This window comes from Phytophthora cinnamomi (genome assembly GCF_018691715.1).
Source record: "Phytophthora cinnamomi strain GKB4 chromosome Unknown Contig37, whole genome shotgun sequence".
NCBI classification, from domain to species: Eukaryota; Oomycota; class Peronosporomycetes; order Peronosporales; family Peronosporaceae; genus Phytophthora; species Phytophthora cinnamomi.
This window is the reverse complement of record NW_027150970.1, coordinates 809,176-835,768: the sequence shown is the minus strand read 5'-3', so window position 1 is coordinate 835,768 and position 26,593 is coordinate 809,176. Positions and strand designations below refer to the sequence as shown.

The following is a 26,593-nucleotide window of genomic DNA, read 5'->3' as shown; positions in this document are numbered from 1 at the left end:
AGGCAGGCACCGATTGCACCAACTGCACCGCACCAGCTTGTCCTGTCCAGGATGACATGGCTACACTCGCTGGTGAAAGACTCGGTAAAGACCGCTTTGTGCAGCGACAGGCGCATCGCATACAAACGCCAAGTGAAGCACGTTCAGCACGTGCGTCGAACGTGCGTAGAACCGTGCTGCCACACCAGTCGCACACCACGCAGCGGCTCTATGCACGCAGTCGCCAATAACGGCCACTGCACCACAACGCTATCGGCCTGCGGACACCTTCGCCCCTTCGACCTCCAGCCGCACCGGATGCGGGTCTTTCCGGCCGTGGAGCCGCCGTCCATGGCGCCCATGTGGCGCAAAATGCGCGAGATCCGGGCGCTGGTCACCAGGCAGCCGCCCACGCCCGCGCAGCAGCGCTTCTCGGCCTCCACGTGGCGCAAGAGCTCGGCGCAGGACGCGGCCAAGCGCTTCAGCAGCGCCACGAGCTACTTGGCGGCCGTGAGCGTCAAGGCGGCGCGGCGCTCGTCCGTTGCAACGCCCTCCTTCGAGTCGGAGCTGCACGAGACCAGTGACGTCCACGAGCTGGAGCTGCTGGACGTGCTGGGCCGAGGCACCTTCGGCACGGTGCAATTGGCGCGACACCTGGACACGGGCGCGACCGTGGCCGTCAAGGTGCTGGCGCGGCAACTGGTGCAGGAGCTGCACCAGGAGAAGAACATCATGAGAGAGCAGAGCGTGCACCTGGGGCTGGCGCACCCGTTCGTGGCCAAGCTCTATGCCACCTTCCAGGACAACGACGCACTGTACTTCGTGCTGGAGTTCTGTCCCGGGGGAGAGATCTACAGCTTGGTGTACACGCACGACGACGGACACTTGGAGGAGAGTGAGGACTGTGAAGATTCAGAGGAGGAGGACGTTGGGAGGAGGCCGAGCAGGACCAGACAGGTGGAGGAGGAACCCGAGGCATCCGATGCTGTCACCACTAGGTCCGAGTCGGACGAGGAGCAGTGCAGACAGAGGAGAGGGACGAGTGTGGCCATGAGTCGCAACAGCTTGACGCTGGAGAACTTCTTGTTCAAGCAGAAGCTGCGGAGCTCGCATGGCGGACTGCATGAGCGCTACGTGGCGTTCTACGCCGCCTGTGTGGCGTCTGCAATGGAGTATTTGCACGGAAAAGGTGTGTTGTATCGGGACTTGAAGCTGGAGAACCTCGTGCTGGACGCCGATGGGTACCCGAAGATCGTCGACTTCGGGCTGTCCAAGCCGAACGCGACGAGGACTTCCGAACGCAGCTCGACTATGTGTGGAAGTGCAGAATACATGGCACCTGAGATTCTACAGCACAAACCCTATGACCAGCGAGTGGATTTGTGGTCGTTCGGTATTTTACTTTACGAGATGTTGTTCGGTACGACGCCATTCTATCACGCGAACACTCGGGAGCAAGGTCGCCGCATCATTTCAGCGCCTGTGGAGTTCCCGGACGACTACGAGCAAGGCCACGCCAACGTTTGTTCTCTCATCCGTAAATTACTGGAGAAAGACCCTGCGCTGCGGCTCGCGTCGTTCGCTGAGATGCGGAAGACCACATTCTTCCGCAGCTACTTCCCGTCGACACAGGGTTGGCAACAACTCGAGGCGCGACAGGTGGAAGCTCCATTTGTTCCAAGGCTGGACGGACCATTCGACACAAGTCTCTTCGTGCGTGTCCAAGAGGAAGAGGAGCTAGACTACGGCAGCGACGCCGACTCGGATTTCGGGTACTAACCCCAGACTGCAGAGTGCAGACTTTGTGAACTCGCCACAGTGCGAGTAGTAGCGTAGAGAGAGTCAAGTATATTTATTGCGATCCAGTAGAACAATTCATGTGCGCAAGACACCAAGTAGGACTCCATAGACTGCAGCTCGATCCGAGCTCAAAGTCAATAACCGATGACATCTATCGTGTGTGCTTGCTGCTATACATGTACCATTTGTTGGTCCTTCACGTACATCGATCTAAAAGCGAGCAATCTCTTACTTGCTCGGAAGAGCTGTTCAACCTACTAAAAGTTACTTCGGAAGTATCGCTTCTCCGATCAACTTCATCCCACACTAAGGCAGCCAGCGCGCTACTCAAATCTACTCAACCACGTCGATCAGCATCCCCCTTATCTTCGACCAAGCACCTCCCGCTACGCCGGTCTCCATGCTGTGTTGTGTACTGATACCAAACCCACGTCCCCGCACCACCAAGTTCGACGGCAGTCTCCACAAGCTCTGTATGTTCCACCACCACAAGGTGGTGGCTGGTTGCCATCGCGAAGTAGGACTGAAGTGCGCGTGGCGGAGACCGGGATGCACCTGCCGAAGAGAGCTTGCTCAAGGGCGCGAGAAGCTTTCGAGATCACCACTACGACCATAGTACCAACAACATCTACCGCACCCCCATGGGCATGAAGGTACTTGAGTTGCTTCTGCAATCGTGACCAACAGAGCGTGCTTCTCATCTACACATTCGTAGTTTTTGGAGTAAAAACGATTTGACACGAGGAATTCAAAGCTCGTGGATGTGGATGTAAGTTTAAAAGCGGTGTGAGCACGTTGGCATGAGTACGTCGTTGTTGTCGGAATTCGAAAGCGCAGAGCGTTTCCTCTGCTTGGTGTGGCTTCAAAGCCATGAAGGCTTTCAGTTCCGCCTCCAAGCAGCCTACTGAGCGACTAACGTTACATTTGCCACTAGGAGATGGCCAAATTCCGCTCCGGTCACGGCTACGAGAGCGCTGATACGAGCCTTCGGTCGAGGCCAGTTCGTGAGGCAGGCCGCGTGGGCCTTGCTCTGGGTAGCCCCGGATATGCGGCTGCGGTGTGCCTGATCTCGCGGGTTGCGGTTTCTCGAACGTCTCCTTGCCGTAGGTCGCGAGTTGACGTTGGCCTTGTGGAAGCAGCTATGCTGAATTTGTTGAGCAGTAACAACAAACGTAGCGAGTCACACCTTGCCGCCTCGTCCCGCAGGCGCCGACCATGACAGCGCAGCGACGAAGACGAAAGACAGCACCCGCCGACAAACATCCCCGGTCCATTGCCGGCTGACGTGTCGCATCAGACGTACTGATCGCGACGCGCTTCTTTCGCGCGCGCGCAAGTGTGAAACTCGGACCGCCGACAGCTCGATCGCGCCCGCGCGCTTGCCGCTCCACTCGGACTCGAGTTGGACAGAGCCCTAGGTTAGTTCTAGTCGCGATGTGGTGGCTAGCCGACCGCCTAGGAGCTTGAGGCTATTGAAAACACTGGCGCGTCCAAGCAGCTTCGGTAGTCGAACTGAACTGAACTACAGTGGCTGTTGCCGTTTCAAACTTCAGCTTGCTACGTTGAAGTTCCGATCTTGAAAAGACGCGCGCCTCCCGAAATTAAGGTGTGGCGTTCGAAAAATGCACTTTATTTAGTTTCGGGATCGAGAGCTCATCTTTTTAAAGATGGCTCTTAAAAAAGCTCGATACCTAATTAGGTCAGTACAGATCGATTTGGTTAGCCCAAATATGCGATTGCTACATGCCGCGAAGTCGGTGATATATAACGGAAAATGCCAATTAGTGCACTGTATACAATCGAATTGAACACACTTCATTCTTAGCAAGGTACACAATTAGGAGGAGGTAAACTATTGCCTAGACGGAATCCTCGGAGTCCCAAATCGTGAACTCGTCCAGATTTTCGAGAAGATCCTCTTCAACATCATTGTCATCGGAATCATCGTCGCGAGAGAGCTACTTGCGGCAAAATAGTTCTCCATAGACGTCATGGCGACTGATGTGCCAATCTTGGTAACAGGGAGCGAATCCTGCCGCTGCCGCAGACCGAGTAACAACGTCGGCAGGCACATTGATTGATTGACTCCTTCTGCTTCCACCAATATCGGATTTGAGCCGAACAGATTTCCCACCCACGCTTGTTCTGGAAGTGCGTGGCAGCCCTTGCTGGGACCTCTCGGTGTTCCTCGATCCACGTGACGACCTCCTTCTTCTCCGACATGGTCTTGGCGAGGCGGGATCCAGGCATGGTGGCGTTGGTTGGTTGGTGCAGGTGCTTGTTGTTGACAGTGAATTGAAAAGTGACAATATTTCCGCAGCGCAAGTCGTGCTCTAGGATGCCAACGTGAGGTATACTAATTGGCGTAGGTACACTAGGAATTGTATAGTCAACGAGATGATCGGATTCTACAGGGGGTATTCTGTTTGGCACCGCAATACTAATTGGCGACTTCGCGGCATGTAGCAATCGCATATTTGGGCTGACCAAATCGATCTGTACTGACCTAATTAGGTATCGAGCTTTTTTAAAAGCCATCTTTAAAAAGATGAGCTCTCGATCCCGAAACTAAATAAAGTGCATTTTTCGAACGCCACACCTTAATTTCGGGAGGCGCGCGTCTTTTCAAGATCGGAACTTCAACGTAGCAAGCTGAAGTTTGAAACGGCAACAGCCACTGTAGTTCAGTTCAGTTCGACTACCGAAGCTGCTTGGACGCGCCAGTGTTTTCAATAGCCTCAAGCTCCTAGGCGGTCGGCTAGCCACCACATCGCGACTAGAACTAACCTAGGGCTCTGTCCAACTCGAGTCCGAGTGGAGCGGCAAGCGCGCGGGCGCGATCGAGCTGTCGGCGGTCCGAGTTTCACACTTGCGCGCGCGCGAAAGAAGCGCGTCGCGATCAGTACGTCTGATGCGACACGTCAGCCGGCAATGGACCGGGGATGTTTGTCGGCGGGTGCTGTCTTTCGTCTTCGTCGCTGCGCTGTCATGGTCCAGCGCTGTCAGCACCTGCAGGATGAGGGGATCGGGAGGAAGGGGGTACTTTTCTGCTTAGCCAATTCAGTATAGCTGCATCGACAATGCACCTCAACTGTCTTCCTACGGCAAGGAGAAGTTCGAGAAGACCGCATCAGCCGCAAAGTCAGGCACACCGCAGCCACACACACATCCAGAGCTAACCAGAGAAGCACGCCGCAAGACCTGACGAGCGCACGCGGCCTGCCTCATGATCTGGGCTTCGACCGAAGTCTCTTATCGGCGGCGTAGCCGTGATCGGAGCAGATCGGTTAGCTTCCACGCAACGTTAGTCGCTCAGCAGGCTGCTTGGAGCTAAAACCCTCCGTGGCTTTGAAGCCCCACCAAGCAGAGGAAACGCTTTGCCCTTTCGGATTCGAGAGCTGTAGTAGCAAGCAAGCGCTGAGCAAGATGCTCTCGCGGCAGGCTAAACAAGGTAGGCGTGCCGCGCGTACAATAAATCAATGGTGTGTGTATTTACTAGGCCAAACATTGCCCGGCAATCCGCACGTCTGCTATCATTAATCTGCCTCGTTCCTCCAGTCTCAGTGCTTCACAGGCCTCCGTTGAAGTTGCGCGGCATGGTCTCGTCGCCGTGCGCGGCCACGAGTCGGTCGTAGGCCTTGGCGGCGTCCGTGGGCGTCCAGAAGTCGCCGCCCGCGATCACGCGGCCGCCCACCTCGAGCTCGGCGCTGTACTTGCGGATCTTGGCGGCGTTGAAGCGCACGCCCAGGAACTCGTTGGCGGCCTCGTTCTCCGTCTCGGCCACGTGCACGTCCTCCACGTTGCAGCTCTTGGTGATGGCGCGCCGTGCTGACGTCTGCAGCGAGCGCGCGAGCATCACACCGACGGCGGGCGCCCATCGCGCCGCCAGTCGGCCGAGTGGCACCTGGCTCTGGAGCTGGACGGCTCGGCTCAGCAGTTGGGAGGAGAGCATGCTTGCAGTTGTAGGTGATATATGTGTGAGTGTTCTTGGGTGCGTGTAATAGCAGTCAGCTATGCCTGTGGCTGTGGGTCCTTCGCGCTAGGCGTCCAATTGCGTACTGAGCGAGCCACCGCTCGAGAACATGTCGGCGGGCCTTGCGGTACCTAGAGTCGGCTCGCTTTTTCTTCTGGTGACGCATTTCTGGCACAAAAACGCGCTTTTAACGCTTGTTTTCGGATCTATTTTCGGGATTGGGTTAGACGGTGGCGTGATTTCGGGGCACTCATCGTGCGCCTCCCTAGATCCACCTTGAAGTCGGTAGACAGACTCAAACGCGTTTGTGCTATTTAGACTGTCATAGTACTTAACAACGTCGCGATTTTTGATCTACAGAGGCATGATGGGTGCCCCGAAATCACGCCTCCAGATCTGACGCAATCCATAAAATAGACCCGAAAACAAGCGTTACAAGCGCCAGAAAAGAGCGCCACCAAAAAGCGCCACCAAAAGAAAAAGCGAGCAAAAAAACGCTTTTCTTACACACGTCAGGATAAAGAATCTTGCCGAGCGTGGCGAGGGCAACTTGTACAGTTCTCGACCGAATGGTGGGGCTTCAAAGCCACGGGGCCTCCAAGCAGCCTAGTATGCTGACGCCGACTCGGCGTTGTGACCAATACCTTCGTTCGATTTCCAGCGAGTTTGGCAAGCTTGCTACATGTAGCCGCGACGTGCATGCTGCAGTTGCTTGACTCTGAATCACATGTTTGGGGCAACAAAATGGTTCAAAATGAGCGCTGTTAGCGGATTACATCCACGGGCGAATGACACCGATGGCCCCTTTCGACGCTGTCGTCGTTACTGGCCTCTTGGCTGGCTTGGCTCGTGCTGCAACTGATGCCGATTTCTTGCGCGTGAAAGAAAGGCGACTACCGCAACCTGGCGGACATTCCCCGAGCTGTGGTGGATACGACCGCACCGAAGACTGAGGTGTCACTGGCGGCTGTGCAGACTTTTTCCTCCGTGGAGCGGTGGTCGTTGGTGTGGGCACCCGTTCATACCGCTGCGCCAGACTGGGCGATGGCACTAATCGGATACGCTCGACTCGCTGCTGCTTTGCTTGTGGCTTGCGCTTTCCTCGGCTCCGATCACTTGCGAGCTTTTGCGCCACAGCCGAATCTGTTGGCGACGCATGTTCGTAGACACCGTCACGCCCAACCTGAACGAAAATCTTCGGAGTCCGCACCGGGTACTCGTCGTCGTCGTCCTTCTCGTCGTAGTTGTCGTTGTCCTCCTGGTTGTCCGAGTACTCGTCGTTGACGAAGTCCTCTTCATCCTCACCCCGCTCGTTGAAAGGCGACGGTGTGTTAGTCCCTCGGCTCGAAATCATCTTCAACTTGGCGCTCTGCCGATGCTCGTTGTGGTGGTTATTATGCACCTGCTCTTGGTTATCCATCACTCCGTTGGGCTTCGCACTGTTGTTCTTGCGAATAATGAGGTTGCCTCGCAGGCGGTGTTCATTGATGAAGTTCTGCAGATCAGCTTCTCGAACGCACTGCCTGGCACACAACTCCTTCAGCTCTACATACTTGACGTGGGTTTGCCGCAACTCATCCTCTCGCTGACGCAGCCGCTTTTTGAGGAAGACAACCGCGTCCGCTTGTTCATCGCCGACAGGTGTAGACTGTTGCTGTTCAGAGGTAGGAGAGCTCCCTTTCTGTTGCATCGGTGGTACACCTGCAAACTGCGGGAAATCCGACCATACTTGCTCCAGCAAAGCAGGCATGTCGGTATTTTGATCGCAAGTTTGCATTCTCTCCTTGCTACTTGCTTTCCAGTGTTCCACCTTCGCCAAAAACTCGCGAAGACGCCGAGTGATGCTATCAACCTCTGCTTTCAAGGTTTCCGCATCGTTATCGTCCAAGGCACGACCATTTGACGGATCTGCCCCCATCGCCTTCAGCTGTTTTACAGCACTCTTGAGCTGGGCTTTGTCATGTTTCAAGCGAGCAATTTTGGTCTCTTGAAGACGAACTTGTTCTTCGAGTGCATCCACACGACCTAATGTTTCAGTCTCTGCGGACTGCACTTGCTCTTCACTCGTACGCGCTGCTTCCTGCAGCCTCGTGCTCATTTCACTGTCCTTCGCAGCAATCTGTGCCTCCAGTGCCTCAACTTGGTCACGAAGTTGCTGGTTCTTGCCCTGCTCATCCAGCAACTGGGTCATCTTCTCCAAAACGCGCTTCTTTTCTTTCTGCAGCTCTGCTTCCAACCGCTCGATCATCTTCTCCTCCACAGTTGTACTGGAAGTCGTTTTGCCTTTGGCTTTCGCAGTTGTACCTCCAGTCACCAAATGGCCAACCTCCATCTTGGGGGATCTCTTGGCTCGACGAGTGGGCGCGTCGTGTGTATCCTCCAACTGCGACACTTGATCCAGAGGATCCGGCCGTTGCCTAGACTCACGAGATGTAGCCACACTAGACGGCGCGTTCTCTTCCCGAGAGGTTTTCCTGCGTTGAGCAGCACGCGGACGACCCGCTGCGCGGTTCGATACTTCCTCCTCCTCAATACGGAGATGGTCCAATTTCAACGGTCGGGTCGGCGTGCTTTTCACGCTACTTCTCGCCCTCCGCCCTCCAACTCCACTCTCGGCATTCCGAGTAACCTGTCTGCTCCGCGATCGCTGCACCTGTTTGTCCTCGGACGCCATCACCGACTCACTCTCGTCCCCCGACGACACATCAGCATCCTCCGACTCCGACTCCGACCGCCCCGACGAACACGACGGCGAAGATACCGGTCGTTCACGGGGCTGTCGAGCCACCGGCTTCGGTCGAGTCTGCCGATACTTCTCCTCTTCCTCCTCTTCCTCCTCTTCCTGCTCGTCACTGTCCGAATCCTCGTCCACTGCGTGGTACTCCAGCCTGCTCTGTCTACTGTAGGCTTCCTGCTGCAGCTTGGGCAGCCCCAGACCGGGCGGACAGTCCTCCCGCGCGCGGATCTCGCCCGAGGACAGGAAGACGAACTCCATGGGGCGGTTGCCCTGCTGTTCTCTGCTGCTGAAGGGCACGAGCTGCTGCGGGTCCTCGTCGCTCTCCGCGTGCAGCACGCGCTTGCGCATGCGGTACGGGTGCTGCGGGTGCAGCTGCTCGTCCTCGTCGGCGTCGGACGCGCGCTGGCGGCGACTGGCGAGACGCTGGCGCAGTCGCTGTTGATGCTGCTGCACGCGGCTGCACGGACGCAGGACGACGTCGTCCGAGCTCGCGAACACGCGAGCGTCGTCGGCGCGGCTCAGCATGGCGCACGCAACGGACGTCTCGAGTGCGCGGACGGATGCGAATGCGAATGCGGCGCCAAGTGGTGCGCGCGGTTTTTTTTTCAAAACGGCGTGTGTACACGTGGTGTGGCAGAGGACGAGCCTATGTATTTTGAGATGTGTTAACGTATTAAAAATAGAGAGTTCTTTTAAGTTTGGAAATTCTAAATTACGTCCGTAATGTTGAGACTAATTCCAGAATACTGTACGTCCGTCAAGCGTATTTAACGGGAGGGCGCTCTAATAAGTAGCGTTAAATTACTATCCGCCGTGACAATAAGCCACGGCACACTTAGACCAGAACTTAGAGTAAGCCACTGCGATGGTATTGACGTGACGGTCCGTCACATTGCTACGAGTGCATATAGCAGCGATGCCATTCATTATATGGTATTGTACACAAGGTACATTTTGCATTCATACTACAAAAGGTGTACGCTAAAGAAGAGAGAGCCTCTGTGGGATGGAGTAGTAGGGCGCTGAGCGAGTACCCTGCAACCGCCCACTCTCCTCTCCTACCATTAATACGTCTTCACCGTTGTCGTTGTCCAAATCGTCGATGAACTGTTGGCAAGCGCTTTGTCAGCTTCCTGCCGTGTAGTTCTTAGAACGGTACCTTGATCTCACGAAGGCAGCGAGCCATCTTACCAAAGGGATTGTAGAAGTAATATAGCGGTGTGATCTGTGTGCTTGTTAAACGAGTTTTATCACAAGGTACGGTTGGTGCGCAAAACCTTCTATAATGGTGATTACGGTTCTCTACGGATGCTTTTTGGAATTAGTTCAAAATTACGGACGTAATTTGGAATTCCCCTTTTTAACTTGAGAGAGTTCCTAAAAAAAACTCTCTCTTTTTTGCTTTATACGTCAGGGTTAAAAAAAGAGTGAATGAATTGTAAACCGATAACAAGCGAGAACACGTGCATTTCATGGTTGTTGGTGCGGAACCACGACCAAGACATCACTACTACGATTCACGTTCGACACACTCTAAAACGAGTAGCGGGACTTGATGTTCTCGAGCACGCGGCGAACCATCCACCCGTCCGATGGGGTGACAGTGGCAGCGGTACCCGAGTCCATGATGCAGGCTGGGAAGTCGGTTTTGGGCTTGTCCGTCTCCTCGTAGAAGTCTGGTAGTCCGAACCCGTGGCCGATCTCGTGAGAGACGATCAAAGTCTGATCCTGGTCAAGGGTGGCCAGCAAGTTCTCAGCGTTCACGCGCTGACCCCAGTCGCCACCGGCACCGCCATCCATGTTTTGTGTCGGCCAGAGCGACATGTCGAACGGCGTGCCCTCGCACGCGCTCGTGTCCGAGTTCAGGGCCCGTTCCTGGTGCTTGTAGCAGGCAGTCGGGCACTGCGGGACGCCATCGACGTCCTTGTCGCTCGTGTAGATCTTGCCGAGAGAGTCATCGGACCACTCGAAAAGCGAGGCATCGCGTGCCGCCCAGCCGACGATTTTGACGTTGATTTTGTTGTACGGCCAGCAGTCGTAGCCGATGAGCCACTGGTTCCATGCCTTGAACTGGCGGTTCAGCATAGCCTCGAACTTGGACGCATCGCTCTTGGAGAGCCTGTCCTTGCTGTCCCAGCGGATACAGTAGTTGAGCGATCCCTTGTTCGTCACGAGCTGGTCGAAGATGATGTTTTCGGAGCCCGGCACGTATTTGCTCATACGCTCCGTCCAAACCCAGTCAACTGTTTCAGTTAGGACATAGGCGTTCGGGTTGCCCACGACGCACTGAACACTGCCCGATGTGATGTCGCCCAACGTCTCGCCTCCGGTGGTGACATTGGCGGAAAGAGCAGCCGAAATGACCGATGACGCGGTAAGACCAGCGATGGCAATGACAGCAAGACCACGGCGGGTGGAGTACGAATACGAAGAGTTGGAGGATGACTGCATCGCGTGGCTGGTGACACTGTAGGAAGAAAATTGGAGAATGACAATACGCTTTTCTTGAATAAATACATGGAGAGGCGCCTTGGGCTTCACTCCAGCTTGTCCTGCGTTCGGCAGCGGAAGCGCTTCCAGCGATGAAGCAACTTGCATCACCGCAAGAATGCTTCAAGCAACTACCATACCATATTGAAACTAAGAATACTCTTCGCAGTGTTGACAATCGCTGACCACCTCTTATCGCTCAAGTCACAGCGTGTGTTATTGTACATGCTACATCGGCAGGCCTCTTAAAATTAGGCAGAAATACCTACCTACCTAATTTGACCTCGATTAGGCATTTTGGGAAAGGTCTAAATAGATAGTTCTTAAGTAGTTCGATACAAATGGCTCAAAATCCAACTTAGGCAGGCAGGTGGTATACTTTATTCAAGTGAATTGTCTTAGCTACGTGGACTCCTAGCGACGCGTTCAGCTAGGTCGAGCAAAAGAAGTACTGCAGCGACTGGAGTTGGCCTTCCATTGCATAGTTGGTTAGAGCTGTTCTCTGCGGGTTCTTGATGGGGATCCATTTTTGTCGCTGCTGTAGAGGGGTGATTTTAGTTTGCACAAGGGCAGTGTTGACACAGCGGTTTGCACCAGTGACTTTAGGCTGTGGTGCGGTCTGTTGGTACCCTCTCCTTGATCCTTTTGTCTTCCCCATTCGTGCTAGGAGGTGGAGAGCGCCGAAAGGTGGAATGCACAGGCAGCGACGCGAATAGACTGCGAGCTAGGGTGGTTTCAGGCATGTCCGCAATTAGGTATTTTGAAAAAAATAGGATAAGGCATTTTGCACTTTCCCTACACACACTACCTAATTTTGAGAGGCCAGAAGAGAACGTGTGACACACAACCACCATATGTATTAATATGTGTTCGTGTAAGTCTGCGGCAGCACATCAATTGTGGGTTATCGCAACAACGTGCTGTGCCAGCACACTAAAGCGCAGCGTCTGTGGCAAATGAACGATTCCCAATCGGCGACACGAACAGGGGGCGGTTAGGTAGGGACTAGCCAACCAGCAGCACCCAGCAGCAGGCCACACTGACCAAGGTGGGCTGCACTCTCGCTTATTTAATGCTATTCATAATGCTGCTATGGTGCCACTTAGCTATATATGTGCAGCGTAACTGGTTACGCGAACACGTAAATCATTCATTCATTAATAATTCTGCCTAAGATTGTGAGCGACTCGCCTAACTCCCGCGATCAGCATGAGCAAGCAAATCGACGGGGATACGGCGGTCTAACTTATTAGACGAGTATCGGTCATGCTTTGGGCGTGGTTGCGTTACAGACAACGACAGATTGGAGCGGTAACAAAAGCTTGAGCTTCACCCAGAAGAGTTTGATTGGGAGAAAATGTGGATAATCAATAACCTTCCCTGAAAAACACATATCCGTATTATGTGTTTTTATAAAAGGGCTCTCGGCGGGGAGTCCTCCCGTTTTATAGCCCTCGATGCGCAGGCACGCACGACCAACTGTACAGAGATTTAAGCCACCAGAACCCACACACCAGGCTTGAGGCTTGCTCTGGTGGGGATGCCTGTGGCTATCCGACCCATTTCGGGACCGGGTTCTGATACCCCTCATTACACTATGGGGCATTTTTCGGCACTTGGGGCCTCCAGCCCACCCAACTATCCTACACCGGGGCGCGAGTTGGCAGGGCGGACCACTCCACGGAGTGGCTGCTCGTCCAAGATATTGCCTATCTCCGGCCTCCGTGGAAAGTCCCGCACTCGGCGGGGATCGATCCCGGTACCTCCCGGTCTCCGCGTCAGGGTTTGACCACTGGCCCACGGGGATCTGTACGACCAACCGTACAGAGAGCACCGGCTATAGTGGCGCCGGCTATACATGAAAATCGACTTTCAGTGAGATCCCAAATCGTGACTATAATAAAATCAAGTGAAACAGGCTATTAGGTTGTAAGAATGTAAGAGAGCTCCCCCCACCAAACCAAAACCACACGTTGTAAGCAGGGATTGACACTAACACGAATTTTCCCGAAACTACTATATTAAAAGGGCGGTTGTGTCTACCGACTTACTGGAGTAAAATTACTATAATTTCAGGGGATCTCCGTTACTATAGTAATATTACGGTAGTAATGTCCCAGTAATTCCTAGTAGATTCAGTGCTCGACCTCCTGCATCGTCAGACCTTTGTATTTATCGCTGTCAAGCTCCATACGACGGATTCCTGCTCGATTACGCTTGAGAAGGACCTGCATTTCCGCACGTTCGTTGTCGGTTCTCGTCCGAAGGCTGCTCATCACAAATCCCCCTGTAGAGAAGACGCGCTCGTGGAACGCGTTGGAAGGGCTGCGTCCTACCCAAACGCGTGCTAAGGCCGCGATAGATGAAAATTTCACGCGACCGACATCGCGAAACCAACGAAGAATGTCCACATGCTCGCAGAGGGCCTCCACACATCAGCAAACTACTCCATTTCGACGAACCATCAACAAAGGAGCAAAGTCGTTCTTGTTCACCCCCTCTTTCGCTGATTTCTGCAGTGCCACGGCGGTCCAGTCCACCGAGTACTCAAGCCACCTTTGCAGAACGTTGTCGGCTTACTGCAAAGGTGCTGAACTCCACGCTTGCAGACACCACACGGATCGGTCGTCGTCAAATCGGCGAACGAACAGTCGGGATTAACGCACTTCATGGGGATGAAGGGTGGCAGGCCGAGAGGGTTCTTGGTCGTTGCTGGCGGTTCTGGTGTTGCTGTAAACTTGCAGAATGAGGGCTGAGAAGTCTGGATCGGCAAGACTGGCGTCACCGGCTTGCTTGTGTGACGATTGAGCTCTTGCAAACGCTGCCCGGACCCAGACACCCAACAAGTCGCCCTATCAGTCTCCAATCAAGCAGTGATTCACATGAGCTTGCATGGGACCGAACCAGAATTCCTGCTTTGTGGAAGCGGGGATTGCCACACGCCTCTGGATTTCTTCAAGTGCGCGACAGCAGTTGATAATAATAATCTGAGTTATTGTGAAAACCGGTGATTTTGTCACTCCGTATAGCTCTGTAAATCGGGGCTGTGAGCAAAAACGATACGTGGTAATTTGTACTGAATAAGAAGTTAATGTGGGTGCTAATCTGAGTAAGTCGGCTTAAATAGGAGTTGGGAACTGGGCTCTAAAGCCATCTTGTCAGAACAGAGTGGTGAGGGAGAGAGACAGCGGAGACACGATGTATGCCGCAGAATTTCGTCGCCACGTTGTGTCGCCTGCCTGATTTTCCCTGACAGCAAATGAGAATAGCTCCAAGCAGAGCGGCCCTGTGTCCTTGCGATGCCGCTGGAAGTTGGATCGGACCGTGGCCATAACGGCAGTCCAATTTGACTCAGTTAAAGCCACCCAGCCCTGCTGAGTGGCAACTTGACTTGGCTTAGCGTAGAGATTAGTATCAGGGCGCAACGTTCTAATATCGAAAGCAACTAGCGCGGCTACGATGCGCTCTTCCGCTCTCGCGTAAAGGTCATCAAAGCTGCCCTCTGGGTCGAAGCGAAACTCCGCGTCCTCGACACGGACGCTGGTTCTGCTCGTCCTGTTTATTCCTCCTATTTTGACTGATATATTGGCTAGTGTTTGCATAGCCGCTTGCTCGGTGGATCTATTTGTGCGGACTTCCTCGGAATGTCGAGGTTGGAGCTGACATTTCAGCCTATTTAGAGACCAAATCGATTCCAACTCTAAAATAGCTTTGACGCGATGCTGCATAAGACCAATTATAATTAGGGGTACCCAATTCTAAATAAGGGACGGATCGAAATAAATAAGGGTTCCCGTCTCTAAATAAGGCACTAAATCAGCCGATTTACTATCCGATTAGACATTCTGATTGCTTTTCACAATACTAGTTGCTACAGTAATATCAGTCGGTATAATACCTCGTCCCAGATTCCTAGTTAGTACATCATTTTGAACATCATTTTAATATAGGTATCAGTGGAGTAGTACTTTTAATCGAATTACTGTCAATCCCTGGTTGTAAGAGGAGTGGGGGACAAGTGGCTCACTATTAAAAAGGGAGACCAGTGCGTACCTAAAAGCTTCCTAATCCTAAGGATTTCCCCTAAAATATCATGTGGACCACATTATTATTAGGACTGGAAAACAAGTACCGTAAGTAACATTACAGCGCAAGACTCACTCTGTGCATTCACGAATAGCCAACACCCGCCGATTCGGCGGGGGCGTGTCTGCGCGAGCGAGCGCTGCAACCCGATTTTTTTTCTAGACACCGCGCCTGGATTGTGTCAGCGAGCATGAACGCTAGGCCAGAGCGCGACAGTGAAAAACGGAGCTTGGCGATCTAGAACTGCTGATATCTAGATTAGATTTATTGGATCCATTGAGCGCGCCGGGCTACGTCGCTGTTGAAGATGCTGTTGAGAACAACCCACAGACACAAGCGAGCCGTCTTCGAGTGACAGGTGTTTTCGCACGGCGAGGCACTAGTAGCAGCGCAAAAGCTCCAGATCTACATGTTTACCAACGGATTGCGGGACACCAGCGTTGTCAACGCCACCAGGAGAATGGTAGTCACCTCTAAGTGCCAGGCCTCGATCACCTCGTACTTCCATGCGGAATAGTAGTATGTTAAATGATTGGTTGTTACCATGCGGAATAATAGTTTGTATGTTAAATGATAGGTTCTACCTTATAGTAGCAATACATCTGTAAAAGAGCTTCGGGAGTTGGTGACCAAACACCTCCACTATAACCGGTGTTCTCTGTATTTCGGAGCTACACCATTTCCCACCCTACTTGCAAGTTTTTAAAACAAGGTACAAATGAGTGGTCCATGCAATTTTTAATTTAAGACTACGTTTTCTGGCGATTTCAAGAAAGATATTGAGGAACGCTTGTGATGTTGGTGGCAAAAGCCGAGATGAGTTCATTAAAGTTACCAAAGTTGTCCTACTTGTCCTTCTTAACGTTACTCCCCTCTTGTCCTTCCTGTTGTCCTTTCGCGTGAGCTTGTGCAAACACCGCTTCCTGCTCCCTCGAACCAACCAAGCCGACCACCCCATGATCGGCTAATAGGAAGCGTTCTAGGGCGGTTCAGGGTGAACCGTTTTACACGGTCCGAACCTTGCTAGCGGTACGTTTCAACACTCCCACTCACCGCTACTGCACTGTGATCTTTGCCTTGATCCCGCTGGCGTCCCGGAAGTACTTGAGCATCTCCTTCGTCAACACGTCGGCCAGCTGATGCTTCGTGTCGATGTAGTCCACCTTGACCGTTCCGCGTTCCATGTTCTCGCGAATAAAGTGGTGTCGAATATCCACATGCTTCGTTCTAGCATGGTACCCAGCGTTTTGCGCCAATGCAATCGCTCCTTGATTGTCTTCCCACATCTGCATCGCATCCACTTGCTCCTTACCCATGTCCTTCTGCATCGCACGCGTCCAGAGCACCTCTTGAACGCACATGCACAGGGCCATATACTCGGCTTCCGCAGAGCTGAGCGCAACCGCTCTCTGGAACTTGGACTTGAACACTACCGGACCGTTCTCGATCCTCACCATGACGCCCGACACGGAACGCCTATCATCGATGTTGCTTCCCCAATCGGCATCCGTGAACGCTTCAACCGTGACGTTGCCAGCGCCGCGTTGGTACATAATGCCGTGCTCCCGCGTTGTCTTCAAGTAGCGTAGCACGCGAATAACAGCTCTCCAATGCTGCAGACCGGGATTCTCCAGGTATCACCACAGTTGCGTCACCACACAAGCGATGTCCGGTCTGGTGAATGTCATGATGTCCATCAGACACCCAATGAGGGAACGATATCGCCGCGACTGCATCTCAGCTCGCTCCTTGACCGTTCCAGGCTACTGTGTCTTCGTCAGCTTCGTTCCTGACACACACGGGTTGTCCACAGGTTTAGCGTTCTGCTGACCGAAGCGTTCCACAACGTCGTCAATGTACCTTGTCTGCTTGATTATAAGCGTTCCAGCAGTCTCGTCGTGATCAATCTCCATACCCAAGATGAACTTCACCGTACCCAGCTCCTTCATCTTAAATGCGTTCTTCAGCCCATCCTTCACTTCACGGATCTTATTGCTCATCTTCGTAGCGATTATCAACGTACATGCACATAGATGTAACTGTACTTAGAACGCTTGACGTAAACACACTGATCCGCGCCACAGCTCTTGAAACCGTTCTTCAAGAACACACGATGAATGGTCTTATTACATGCGCTTGCCGCTTGCTTTAAACCGTAGATAGCTTTGTTCAGCACGCATACGTTGTCAGCACCGTTGTCAATTCCAAGTGGTACCTCCATGTACACACGGACCGTCAAGTCACTGTTCAGGAACGCTGTATCCGCGTCCAACTGTTCCATCACGTAGCCATCTGCCATGCATACAGCCAAAACGACTCGAATCGAGTTCATATTTACGACCGGGAAGTACGTCTCGAAGAAGTCGCCACCGTACTTCTGCTTGAACCCCTTCGCGACCAACCGTGCCTGGTACCGAATCACGCGACCGATCTCGTCATGCTTCTTCGCGAATACCCACCCACTCCCGATGGTACGCTTATCCGTTCCACGTGGTACTAGCGTCCACGTTCCGTTCCGTTCATGAGAGAGCAACTCGGCGTCCATTGCATCCATCCAGGCAGCAGCTTCAACACTAGCAATTGCCTGTGCGTATGTTTCTGGCAGATCCGTTGCTTCCGTAATCCTTGCCGCATACGCCAAGGCTGCTTCGGCGATGAGACCGTCCTCATCGATCCTCGGACGCTTCGGAGATGGTGGTCCATCGCCATCTTCCGACTTCCGTTCCTCGTCATTTTCATCACCGTTCCCCAAGAAAATAAAAACGGTTCCTGTGATCTCCTCGATCGTACCGGCTCGGGGTGAAATACTATGCGATCGTCCTGGAACGCTTGTGGTGGAGAACGGTACGTAGTCAACTCCAAACGTGTAGCCGTGTGCTATGACGGTGGTAACTGCAGTACCTCCTGCTCCGACTCATCCTCGTCCATCTAACGTCTTGGACAGTCTCCTTAGCAGCTTCCATCTGCTTCTCTTCGACGGGTTGGCGATCCGTCTCAACTGGGACGGTTGGTGCACCACCGTCCTTGGCCCCATGGATGACCGTACCATGTTGCGGCGAGTGCGAAGCATATATTCCGCCCACCTTGCGCTCGTTCAGCTTCACTGACCGTGACGCCTTGACCTTGGACGCATCCATGTCATACACACGATATCCCTTAGCGTTCTCCGCATACCCGAGGAACACACACCTGAAGCTCTTGGGCTCGAGCTTCGTCCTCTTAGCGTCGTCAATGTGAGCGTACTCTGGCGACCCAAACACACGCAAGTGTTTCAACTGTAGCTTCACCTTGAAACCGACCTCGTTTGGCGTTACATTCGATCGTTCCGGTTTGATGGAGCAGTTAATCAGGTGCTTCATGCGTTCCGCACCACTTTCTGCTGCGGGGTGTATGGCACCGTTTGCTGGTGCATGATACCGTTCCGACAGCACAATTCTGTGACCGTCTTGATCACAAACACCGTTCCATTGTCCGAGCGCAGGCGCTTCAAGCGTTTTCCCACTGGTTCACGTAGAATGCCTTGAACTCAACCACTTCGCTCTTCTTCTTCATGAAGCACGCCACAACATATCCCGAGTAGTCGTCCCGGAACGCCAACACGTACTTCGCACCTCCCCTGGAGACCGTTTTCATCGGTCCCATCACATCCGTGTCGACTAGCTCCAACACACGCGATGTCTTCATCGAGTTGACCTGACGAGAACGTTTCACAGGAATGGGTGTTTTGCCGGGCTCATGCATCCACCGCACAAAGTCTTGACACTACGCCCCACGGTTGGCAAACCGATCGTAGCACGCTGAGTCTCACCAATGTAGCGTTCTCACATCGGGGTATCCCACGCGAGCGTGCCAAAGGAGCTCTGACTGTCAGCTCCGGCGTACTGTACGAACCGTGCCGATTCTTGCTCGCAGTCGAGCACGGCTTGCCCACCTTGTTGCCCAACGCGACCGCGCTGGAGCAGGAACGCTGAAATTCCACGCTCAGACCACGTTCCGCAAGCTTCCCCACCGACAGCAACCGTCTGTCGAGTCCCAGTATGTACAACACGTCCATCATCTTGACGCGTCTACCGTCCATCCCGGTCATGCACTGATTAAGTCTTCCGACGGACTCTCCGTCCGTGATCGTCACTTTAGGCCAACCGTTCCCTCATAGTCGAACAAATCCTCATGGTGCGGGGTCATGTGCCGCGTCGTTCTCACCCCGCCGTTCTTGCCCGGGCAGTCCCGTGGACGTGGCCCACCCATAGTCATCGTCCTGGTCAGCAACACGCATGAGCTCCGTGGTCATTTCTTCCATCCTCCTTATCGGCTGGAGGGCATTATCAATCACCCGCTGGTAAATCACCGGAGCGTTCTTGAAGCCGAGGTTACGTAGCCACTCAAAGTGCCCCAGCGCACAAACGAAGGATTTTCCTTGCTCGCTCGGTCATCACAATGTTGCATTGTTCGCTCGACGCAGTGAGCGAGTTCGAATGACCACACCATTCTTTTCAAGACGATGACTATGGGTGACGTCCACGGGCTGGCCGAGAATGCGACGAGGCTGGCCTTCAGCAACCCTTTCAGCTTCGTTGTGCGCTCCGGGGGCACTTCTGAGTGCATGCTGTACATCGATATGCCATTCGGCTTCAGGCGGCAGAGCATTCCTGCTCGCAATCATGATGCCTTCGTGATTCTTCAGCGGGTGATTGATAATGCCCTGTGGTGTTGTCGTACATTGGCCTGTAATCAACGGCTGTCACCAAGACTTCAGTTAAGCCCGGCAAAACACCCATTCCTGCGCGTAGTCAGTCAACTCGATCTCATTTGCAGAGTGGGTAGTGTGATGGAGTGGAGAATCGAATTATGCCACGATCTCAACCCATCGATCAAGGGCAAGGGATGTAATACCTCGGAAGAGTGTCAGGGTCACAAGCGAGGTGTCACGGAAGCCAGCGGGGGTGAGAACGACGCAGTATCGATCTTGCTGAATGACGCTGATCTTGAAGATAGACACCGAATCTCAGTCCCACTGACGCCGCAAACACCATAGAGAGAGTCAGCGAGGTCCAGGGAGCCTGTAATAGGGCGCCAAAATTAGTGGTGTAGGAGAACAAACAGGGTCAGTACTAGAACATGGTAACACCTTAAACAGTTGATTTTTCCTTCTTCGTCACTATGAGGGAACGGTTACGGGCATCAAAGTGACGATCACGGACGGAGAGAGAAACTGCAGGTCGTCGTCGGAAGAGGAACAGTCAAGCTGACCGGGATGGACGGTAGACGCATCAAGATGACCCTAGATGGACGTGTCCCCGCTGTACATAGTTCCCGCTGGGACTCGACAGACGGTCCGGATCACGAAGCTGTCGGTGGGGAAGCTTGCGGAACGCGTGGTCTGAGCGTGGAATTTCAGCGTTCCTCGTGTGTTATCTAGGGGAAGACCAGCGCGGTCGCGTTGGGCAACAAGGTGGGCAAGCCGTACGTGCTCGACTGCGAGTGGTAGCAAGAATCGGCACGGTTCGTACAGTACGCCGGAGCTGACAGTCAGTGGGAGCTTTGGCACGCTCGCGTGGGACACCCCGGTGAGAACGCTATGGCTGAGACTCAGCGTGCTACGATCGGTTTGCCAACCGTGGGGCGTAGTGTCAAGACTTTGTGCGGTGGATGCATGAAGGGGAAACAGACTGTGAAACAGTTCTCGTCACGGTCGAAGATGAAGACATCGCGTGTGTTGGAGCTAGTCCACACGGATGTGATGGGACTGATGAAAACGGCCAGGGGAGGTGGGAGCAGCTTGTCCTTCCGTCGAATCCATTCATCTTGGCTCGACCGAGTGGGTAACTTGTTCTGCAATCGAAATCCCTGCTACTCCCGGCCTGATACGTATAAATCAACTGTCGGCCTTCCGGCGACCCGCTCACCTCGGGACTCGTCTTCGACACTGCTTTGCGACGTCAGCAGATATACCATGACCTCGTCAGGGGGGGGGGGGGGGGCGATCAGAGATCAAGCCGAATCCCGGCTGGGATCATAAAATCCATGCCAAGAACCACGTCCACGCCGGCATTATGGCTCATGATCCGCATCTCGGACTCATAGACCCGCTCCCATCCCAGAGTCACATTGACAAGCGCCCGTCTCAAGTATAATTAATTCAAATTATTAATAAATTCCTACGCTTCCTCATACACGTGGCACACTTGTAAGCGAAAGTAGCGAGCCAAAGTAGGCCCACTACACCTGGTAGTACTTTGTAGTCCGTCCAACGACCGACTACTTCACGTTCGTATAGGGTGTACGACCGCGGAGTCGAGAACCCCATAGACACGGAGCTGCCTATGGAGAGCTCCAACACGCCTGCAACGCATGTTGCACGCGCCGACTGCCCCCACCTGTCTGACCCAGAGTGGGAAGCCCTACAACGACTGTCAACAGTCATTGGAGAAGCGGCGATAGCTACGGTGCTGCGTACGCTATCGCCGACGGAGCAACATGATGTTGCTCTAGGATTCATCATGAAGGAGCAGCGTGATGCTGCTTCCTCAGTGACGGCGTCGTCAGGGACGACACCGCGTGCCCAATCATTGAAATTGAGTTAAGCAATTACGTGGGAAGAGAGGGCGAGCCTCTCCTTCGGCGGCTTGTCGAGCTCGACACAGCCATAGCGGCTCGACGCATCGTCGACCCGCTGTCGAAGGTCGCATTCGCCATGTCCTGTCTTGGCGGACGCACAAGGCGTTGGGCGTATGGGCGCCGACTTTCTGATCCTACGTGCTTCAGCACGTACGAAGTATTCAAAGAGGAGCTTAGACAAGCGTTTGAGCCCCCCGCAAAACAAGTTCCGGTCGAGGGCGGAGTTCCTCGACCTTCCGCAGGGTAAGCATGACGTCCATGCTTACACGCAGCGCGCACGATACTTGGTATCAAATATCGTGACTAAAATAATTGACGAGGCGACTAAGGCCGTCACGTTCACGAAGGGACTTAGAGATAGGCCCATGAAGACTTATCTCTTCCGAGAGTACCCGAGTACTCTCGAAGCTGCGATTACTCTCGCAATGCAAGAAGAGTTTAGCCTGCGGCAGGCTAAACTGCATGCGAACGTGCCGAGGTCGCAACCGCGCCCGGTAGCGAGGACGGGAGGTCCGGAGCCAATGGACCTCTCGAACGCAACAACTGCTGGTTACCAGCAGCAGGGAGGTAACGTGCGATGCTTCCGTTGCGGAAGGATCGGTCACTTTGCACGGGAGTGCACAGCTCCCATGCCCCCTGAAGGTGGCCGTCGTGGCGATGCCAGGCATCGCCGCGGACCAACAAAAAACGCGAACATCCAGTAGGCGCGGGGCGCCCTACTGGTAATGCAGTCGCGCGTGCCGACATCGGGCACGCGACACTGAGGACTGCAGCCCCCAGTGAGACCAGATCTCGCTGCAAGAAGCAAGATGACAGGCCGAACCTGGTCATCTTGAAGGTAACGTCGAAGGGGGCGAGCGACTCTCTTCGCGCTCCGGTAGATTCGGGCGCGTCGAACAACTTTGTTCGACTGCGGAGTTTACCGAGTCTTGACTTCGAGGGTAAATGTACCTCGCAGTCTTCTAGAAGTTCGATTGGCAACAGGTGCCATCGTGAAAACCGAGAAGCGCGTCCTGAACGTGCGCTTCTCGTACAAACAACGGGTGTTTGTCGAACACTTTATCGTTCTGGATCTGGACGATAAGTTCGACGTGGTAATGGGCATGCCGTGGCTTGCACGGCATGATCCGGCGATAGACTGGAAGAAGCGCACGCTCGTGCGCTTCGGACGCGACAGCGGAACAGAGAGCGATGGCCCTGTTACCGCAGCGCACGCACCAGCAGGTGGGCGCGACTCGCCAGTCGAGACAGCGCTTAATGTCGCTGTCCCGGGGTGCCCAAGGGGTGCGCGAGGGCGCGCACAAGTGAGACCCACGTCGGCGGTGCTGCCGACGTCGGAAGGTGAAGATGTGTTAGTTCCAGGAACGTTCAAATACGGATGGAAAATCGTCGACCCGAAGCGGTCAGGTCGACAACGACGCGTCGACTCCGGGAGTCGACGCACCCTCGGTAATGAGGGGCTCCGCCAATGAATAGCGTCGAGGAGACGATGACGTGTCAACTCCGGGAGTTGACGCTGCAAACAGTGCGGACGGTTGCAAACGTACCGCACTGACCCAATTTGCATGCTGTCGTGCAGCCGGGCTGCACGCCGAAGCGCCATGCGATCAAGTCGGGCTTGATACCGCGCGCCCGCGGACAGAGCCCGTCGGCGAACAATTGTCCACGGCTGGGCCTAGACCAGAAGCAGAACTGTGCGGAGCCGGGATCCGCACAACAAAAAGACGGCGCATGCGAAGAACGCTGCGCAAGGCTCGCTCCGAGACCGAGACGCTACAAGAACGTCTGCTGGGCAGACTGAGGCAGTGACGCCGGACGTCGAGATGCTAAACGTCTTGACGCGCACCGATACTGGATTCCGATATCGCGAAATCGAGCTCGCTAATCCTCCGACGACGGCGTCGGAGTTGACTTCGCTTCCAGTCATGAGCTGGAAGCGCTTCACGCGCGACTTGCACGGTGGACGCATCGAGCAGGTCTGCGTTCTTTCGAACAGCGAAAGAACGAAGCGCGAGAGGGAAGAGCTGAGACAGCTCTTCATGGGAAGTACACTGAGAGTGAAGACACTCTCAGTGCGAAGACGAAGCGAGAGCGCTTCGAGGAACAAGGTTGGGACTCGCTGAAGTCCAGTCCCTATTACGAACTGTTGAGGGAGTACAAAGACGTACTCCCCGGAAGAAATTCCTGTGGAGCTTCCACAGGACAAGGGCATTCAGCACGAGATTGATCTCGTGCCGGGCACGAAGTACTGTGTCACGCGGCAGTGGCCACTGCCGCGAGAGCAAGTGAAAGCGATCAACGACTTCTTTGAAAGTCGTCGCAAAGCAGGACAAGTGCGGGAATCAAAGTCCCCGCACAGTGCTCCGACGTTCTGTGTCAAGAAGCCACAGGGCGGATGGCGCATCGTTCATGCGTATAACAAGCTGAACGATGCGACGGTACCGGCGCAGACGCCGATACCGCGAAAGGATGTCATCATCGATTCGATGACCGGGAGCACCGTTTACAGTGCTCTCGACTTACGAGATGGATTCTATCAGATCCTAAGGCGTGAGAGCGATACCCTTCTCACGGCAGTGAGCACGCCAAGCGGCATGCTCTGGGAATGGCTAGTAATGCCACGGGGGCTCAAGAACGCCCCTGCGACTTTCAACAGGTGCGTGACGCACTTATTGCCCTCGGTGCGCGACTTCGCACCGAGCTACTTCGATGATGTGTTCGGGCTGTGGACGAGAATACAGACATTGAGATGCACAGGGCATCTCCGGAAACTACTTGAGCTCATGCGAAAGCATAAGCTCTATGCGAACCTGATGAAGTGTATCTTCGGGCGAGCGCGATACCCGTCCTCGGGTGTCTCGTAGGGAAAAATGGTGTTCGCCCTGACCCGGAAATGGTGAGAGTGATTAATGGGTGGCCAACGCCTTCAAGTGTCAAGGAACTGAGGCAGTTCCTTGGCTTGGCCACGTACTTGTGCAAGTACGTGGAGGCAGTCCCCGGTGTCGTGGTCTTCGTCGACCGCTTCAGCAAGATGATACATCTTGCTGCGGTGCCGGCAGAAGTGACCGCGAAGCAGACGGCCCGTCTGTTCGTCGACATGGTGTTCAAACACCATGGCATGCCGGCCGACATCGTGTCGGACAGAGACCCGCGCTTCACAGCGCACCTGTGGCAAGAAGTGTTTACACTTCTTGTGAGCCAGCTTTCAATGTCGACTGCGGATCATCCGCAGACGGACGATCAAACCGAGCGCGTGAATCGCGTGCTCGTCGACATTTTGAAGAGCTACGCTCACTCGTTCCAATACTGGAGCGAGTGTTTGTCGATGACAGAGTTTGCCATCAACAACTCAGTGCATGCCTCGACCGGGCACACACCGTTCTACGTGAATTCCATGCGGCATCCACGTCTGCCGAGTTTCCTCGGAGTGGTGGCTCCCACTTTAAATGGGGGAAGATCTACGACTGCAATACAGCAGTCGCAGAAAACCGCTGACACTTGCACAGTGTCAGCTGCAACAACGAAGAAAACGCATGAGTCTGCGCAGGGCGCAGACCTCTGTAGCAACAAGGCCAAGGACCACGGGTCTGCGCAGGGCGCAGACACCGCAAAGAACCACGCAGAGGCCGGGCCTCTAGCGGAGAGCGAGCTGAATTACTTCAACTCGGATGTAATCGACTTCATTAACAAAAGGCAAGCCGCAATTCGGTTTGTCCAAGACGCAATATCAGCTTCTGTTGACCAACAGAAGCTGAACGCAGACAATGTGGTCAGAGGCAACACAAATGAATTCAAATTTAATTCATTGGTTTTGTTAGCTACTCAAAACCTGCCTAAACATGCAGTTTCGGATTTCGGAGCAAGTAAGCTTGCTCCGCGCTTCATCGGGCCGTTCCCTCTGTTGACGAGGCACGGCAACGCTTACACTATAGCCATACCGTCTAGCATGCGCCTCCATCCGACCTTTTACGTCGGACGGCTGAAGCCGTACCTGCAGCACGAGCCACCTAGCTCGGCTGACCCGAAGCCGAGGCAGGAGCCGAGGCGGAAGCGGAAGCCTTGGCCTCGGCGACGAGCAGGGTCTCCTCCAGCGCGCGGACGCGCTGGAGCAACTCCTTCATCCGGGCCCCCAACTCGACCTGGATATTCGAGGCGGTCTCGCAGACCGCCAAGACTTGGGCCTTCTGGTTCGCCCGCTCCTGCTTCAGGGCGGCGAACTCAGCGCCCTGCAGACGCTCCACGGCGGTCACCCGGTTGTGGAGAGACGTGTACGGATCAGCCCGGGGCTGATCATACCCGGGGCGTGTTCCCACCCCCGCCACCGCCGATCCGTGACGCCCGCGGCTCAACCCGCTGGATTGTTGAGCGGATTGTTGACCATAGTATCCCGAAAACGAGCCCCTTGAGGGTTCGTTTTCGTATTCGTTGGAGGGGATTTCCTCCCCATCAAGATACATGGGAGCCGCGGAACGTCTTGCTGGAGGACGTTCCGGAAATGGTGAGGGCGTACGAAGAGCAGTACGCGCTGGCGCAGCGGAAGTAGTGCGAGCGCTGCGATCATTGCTAGCTCCCGAACCCTCACGTGCTAAGAATTTAGCACGGAGCTCTTTGAGACTTTCGGGCACACGGAAGGACGTGTACCCGTTCAGGTCGCGGTCGCTCAAGCGGACCGCGCCTGGGAAGCACTTCGAGCACTGAAACCCTCGGGCACAGCGCACGGCACATTAGCTTCCTCCGCAGCAACGTGGAGTTGCTCCAACTTTCCACGCTTCGAGTACGTCTCGAAGCGATCACGCTCTTGCTTAATCCGTTCACGGTAAGCATCCGGCTTCTTGTTGAAGTTCTCAACAAAAGCATTCCAACTTTGTCAAAGTGCCTGCCACTCGGGCACTTTGCTGCGAGAAGAAGTC

General features: G+C 54.3%; 4 protein-coding genes across 4 annotated transcripts; 1 reads left to right on the top strand and 3 right to left on the bottom strand.

Annotated features, from left to right (window-relative positions):
* Nucleotides 1-297: 297 nt before the first annotated feature.
* On the top strand, nt 298-1,758 carry IUM83_11865 (AGC protein kinase; the record flags this gene model as incomplete). Its single annotated transcript, XM_067936452.1, has 1 exon — nt 298-1,758. One exon carries the CDS (start codon nt 298-300, stop codon nt 1,756-1,758), a length of 1,461 nt encoding a protein of 486 aa, XP_067792108.1.
* A 3,589-nt stretch (nt 1,759-5,347) lies between these two features.
* Nucleotides 5,348-5,731, bottom strand: IUM83_11864 (Iojap-like ribosome-associated protein; the record flags this gene model as incomplete). The annotated part of the gene is made up of 1 exon (XM_067936451.1): nt 5,348-5,731. The coding sequence occupies one exon, from the start codon at nt 5,729-5,731 to the stop codon at nt 5,348-5,350; it is 384 nt and encodes a 127-aa protein (XP_067792107.1).
* Nucleotides 5,732-6,802: 1,071 nt separating this feature from the next.
* On the bottom strand, nt 6,803-9,014 carry IUM83_11863 (40S ribosomal protein S16; the record flags this gene model as incomplete). Its single annotated transcript, XM_067936450.1, has 2 exons — nt 6,803-6,895; nt 6,963-9,014. 2 exons carry the CDS (start codon nt 9,012-9,014, stop codon nt 6,803-6,805), a joined length of 2,145 nt encoding a protein of 714 aa, XP_067792110.1.
* A 1,008-nt stretch (nt 9,015-10,022) lies between these two features.
* On the bottom strand, nt 10,023-10,940 carry IUM83_11862 (Neutral zinc metallopeptidase; the record flags this gene model as incomplete). The annotated part of the gene is made up of 1 exon (XM_067936449.1): nt 10,023-10,940. One exon carries the CDS (start codon nt 10,938-10,940, stop codon nt 10,023-10,025), a length of 918 nt encoding a protein of 305 aa, XP_067792109.1.
* Nucleotides 10,941-26,593: the final 15,653 nt, after the last annotated feature.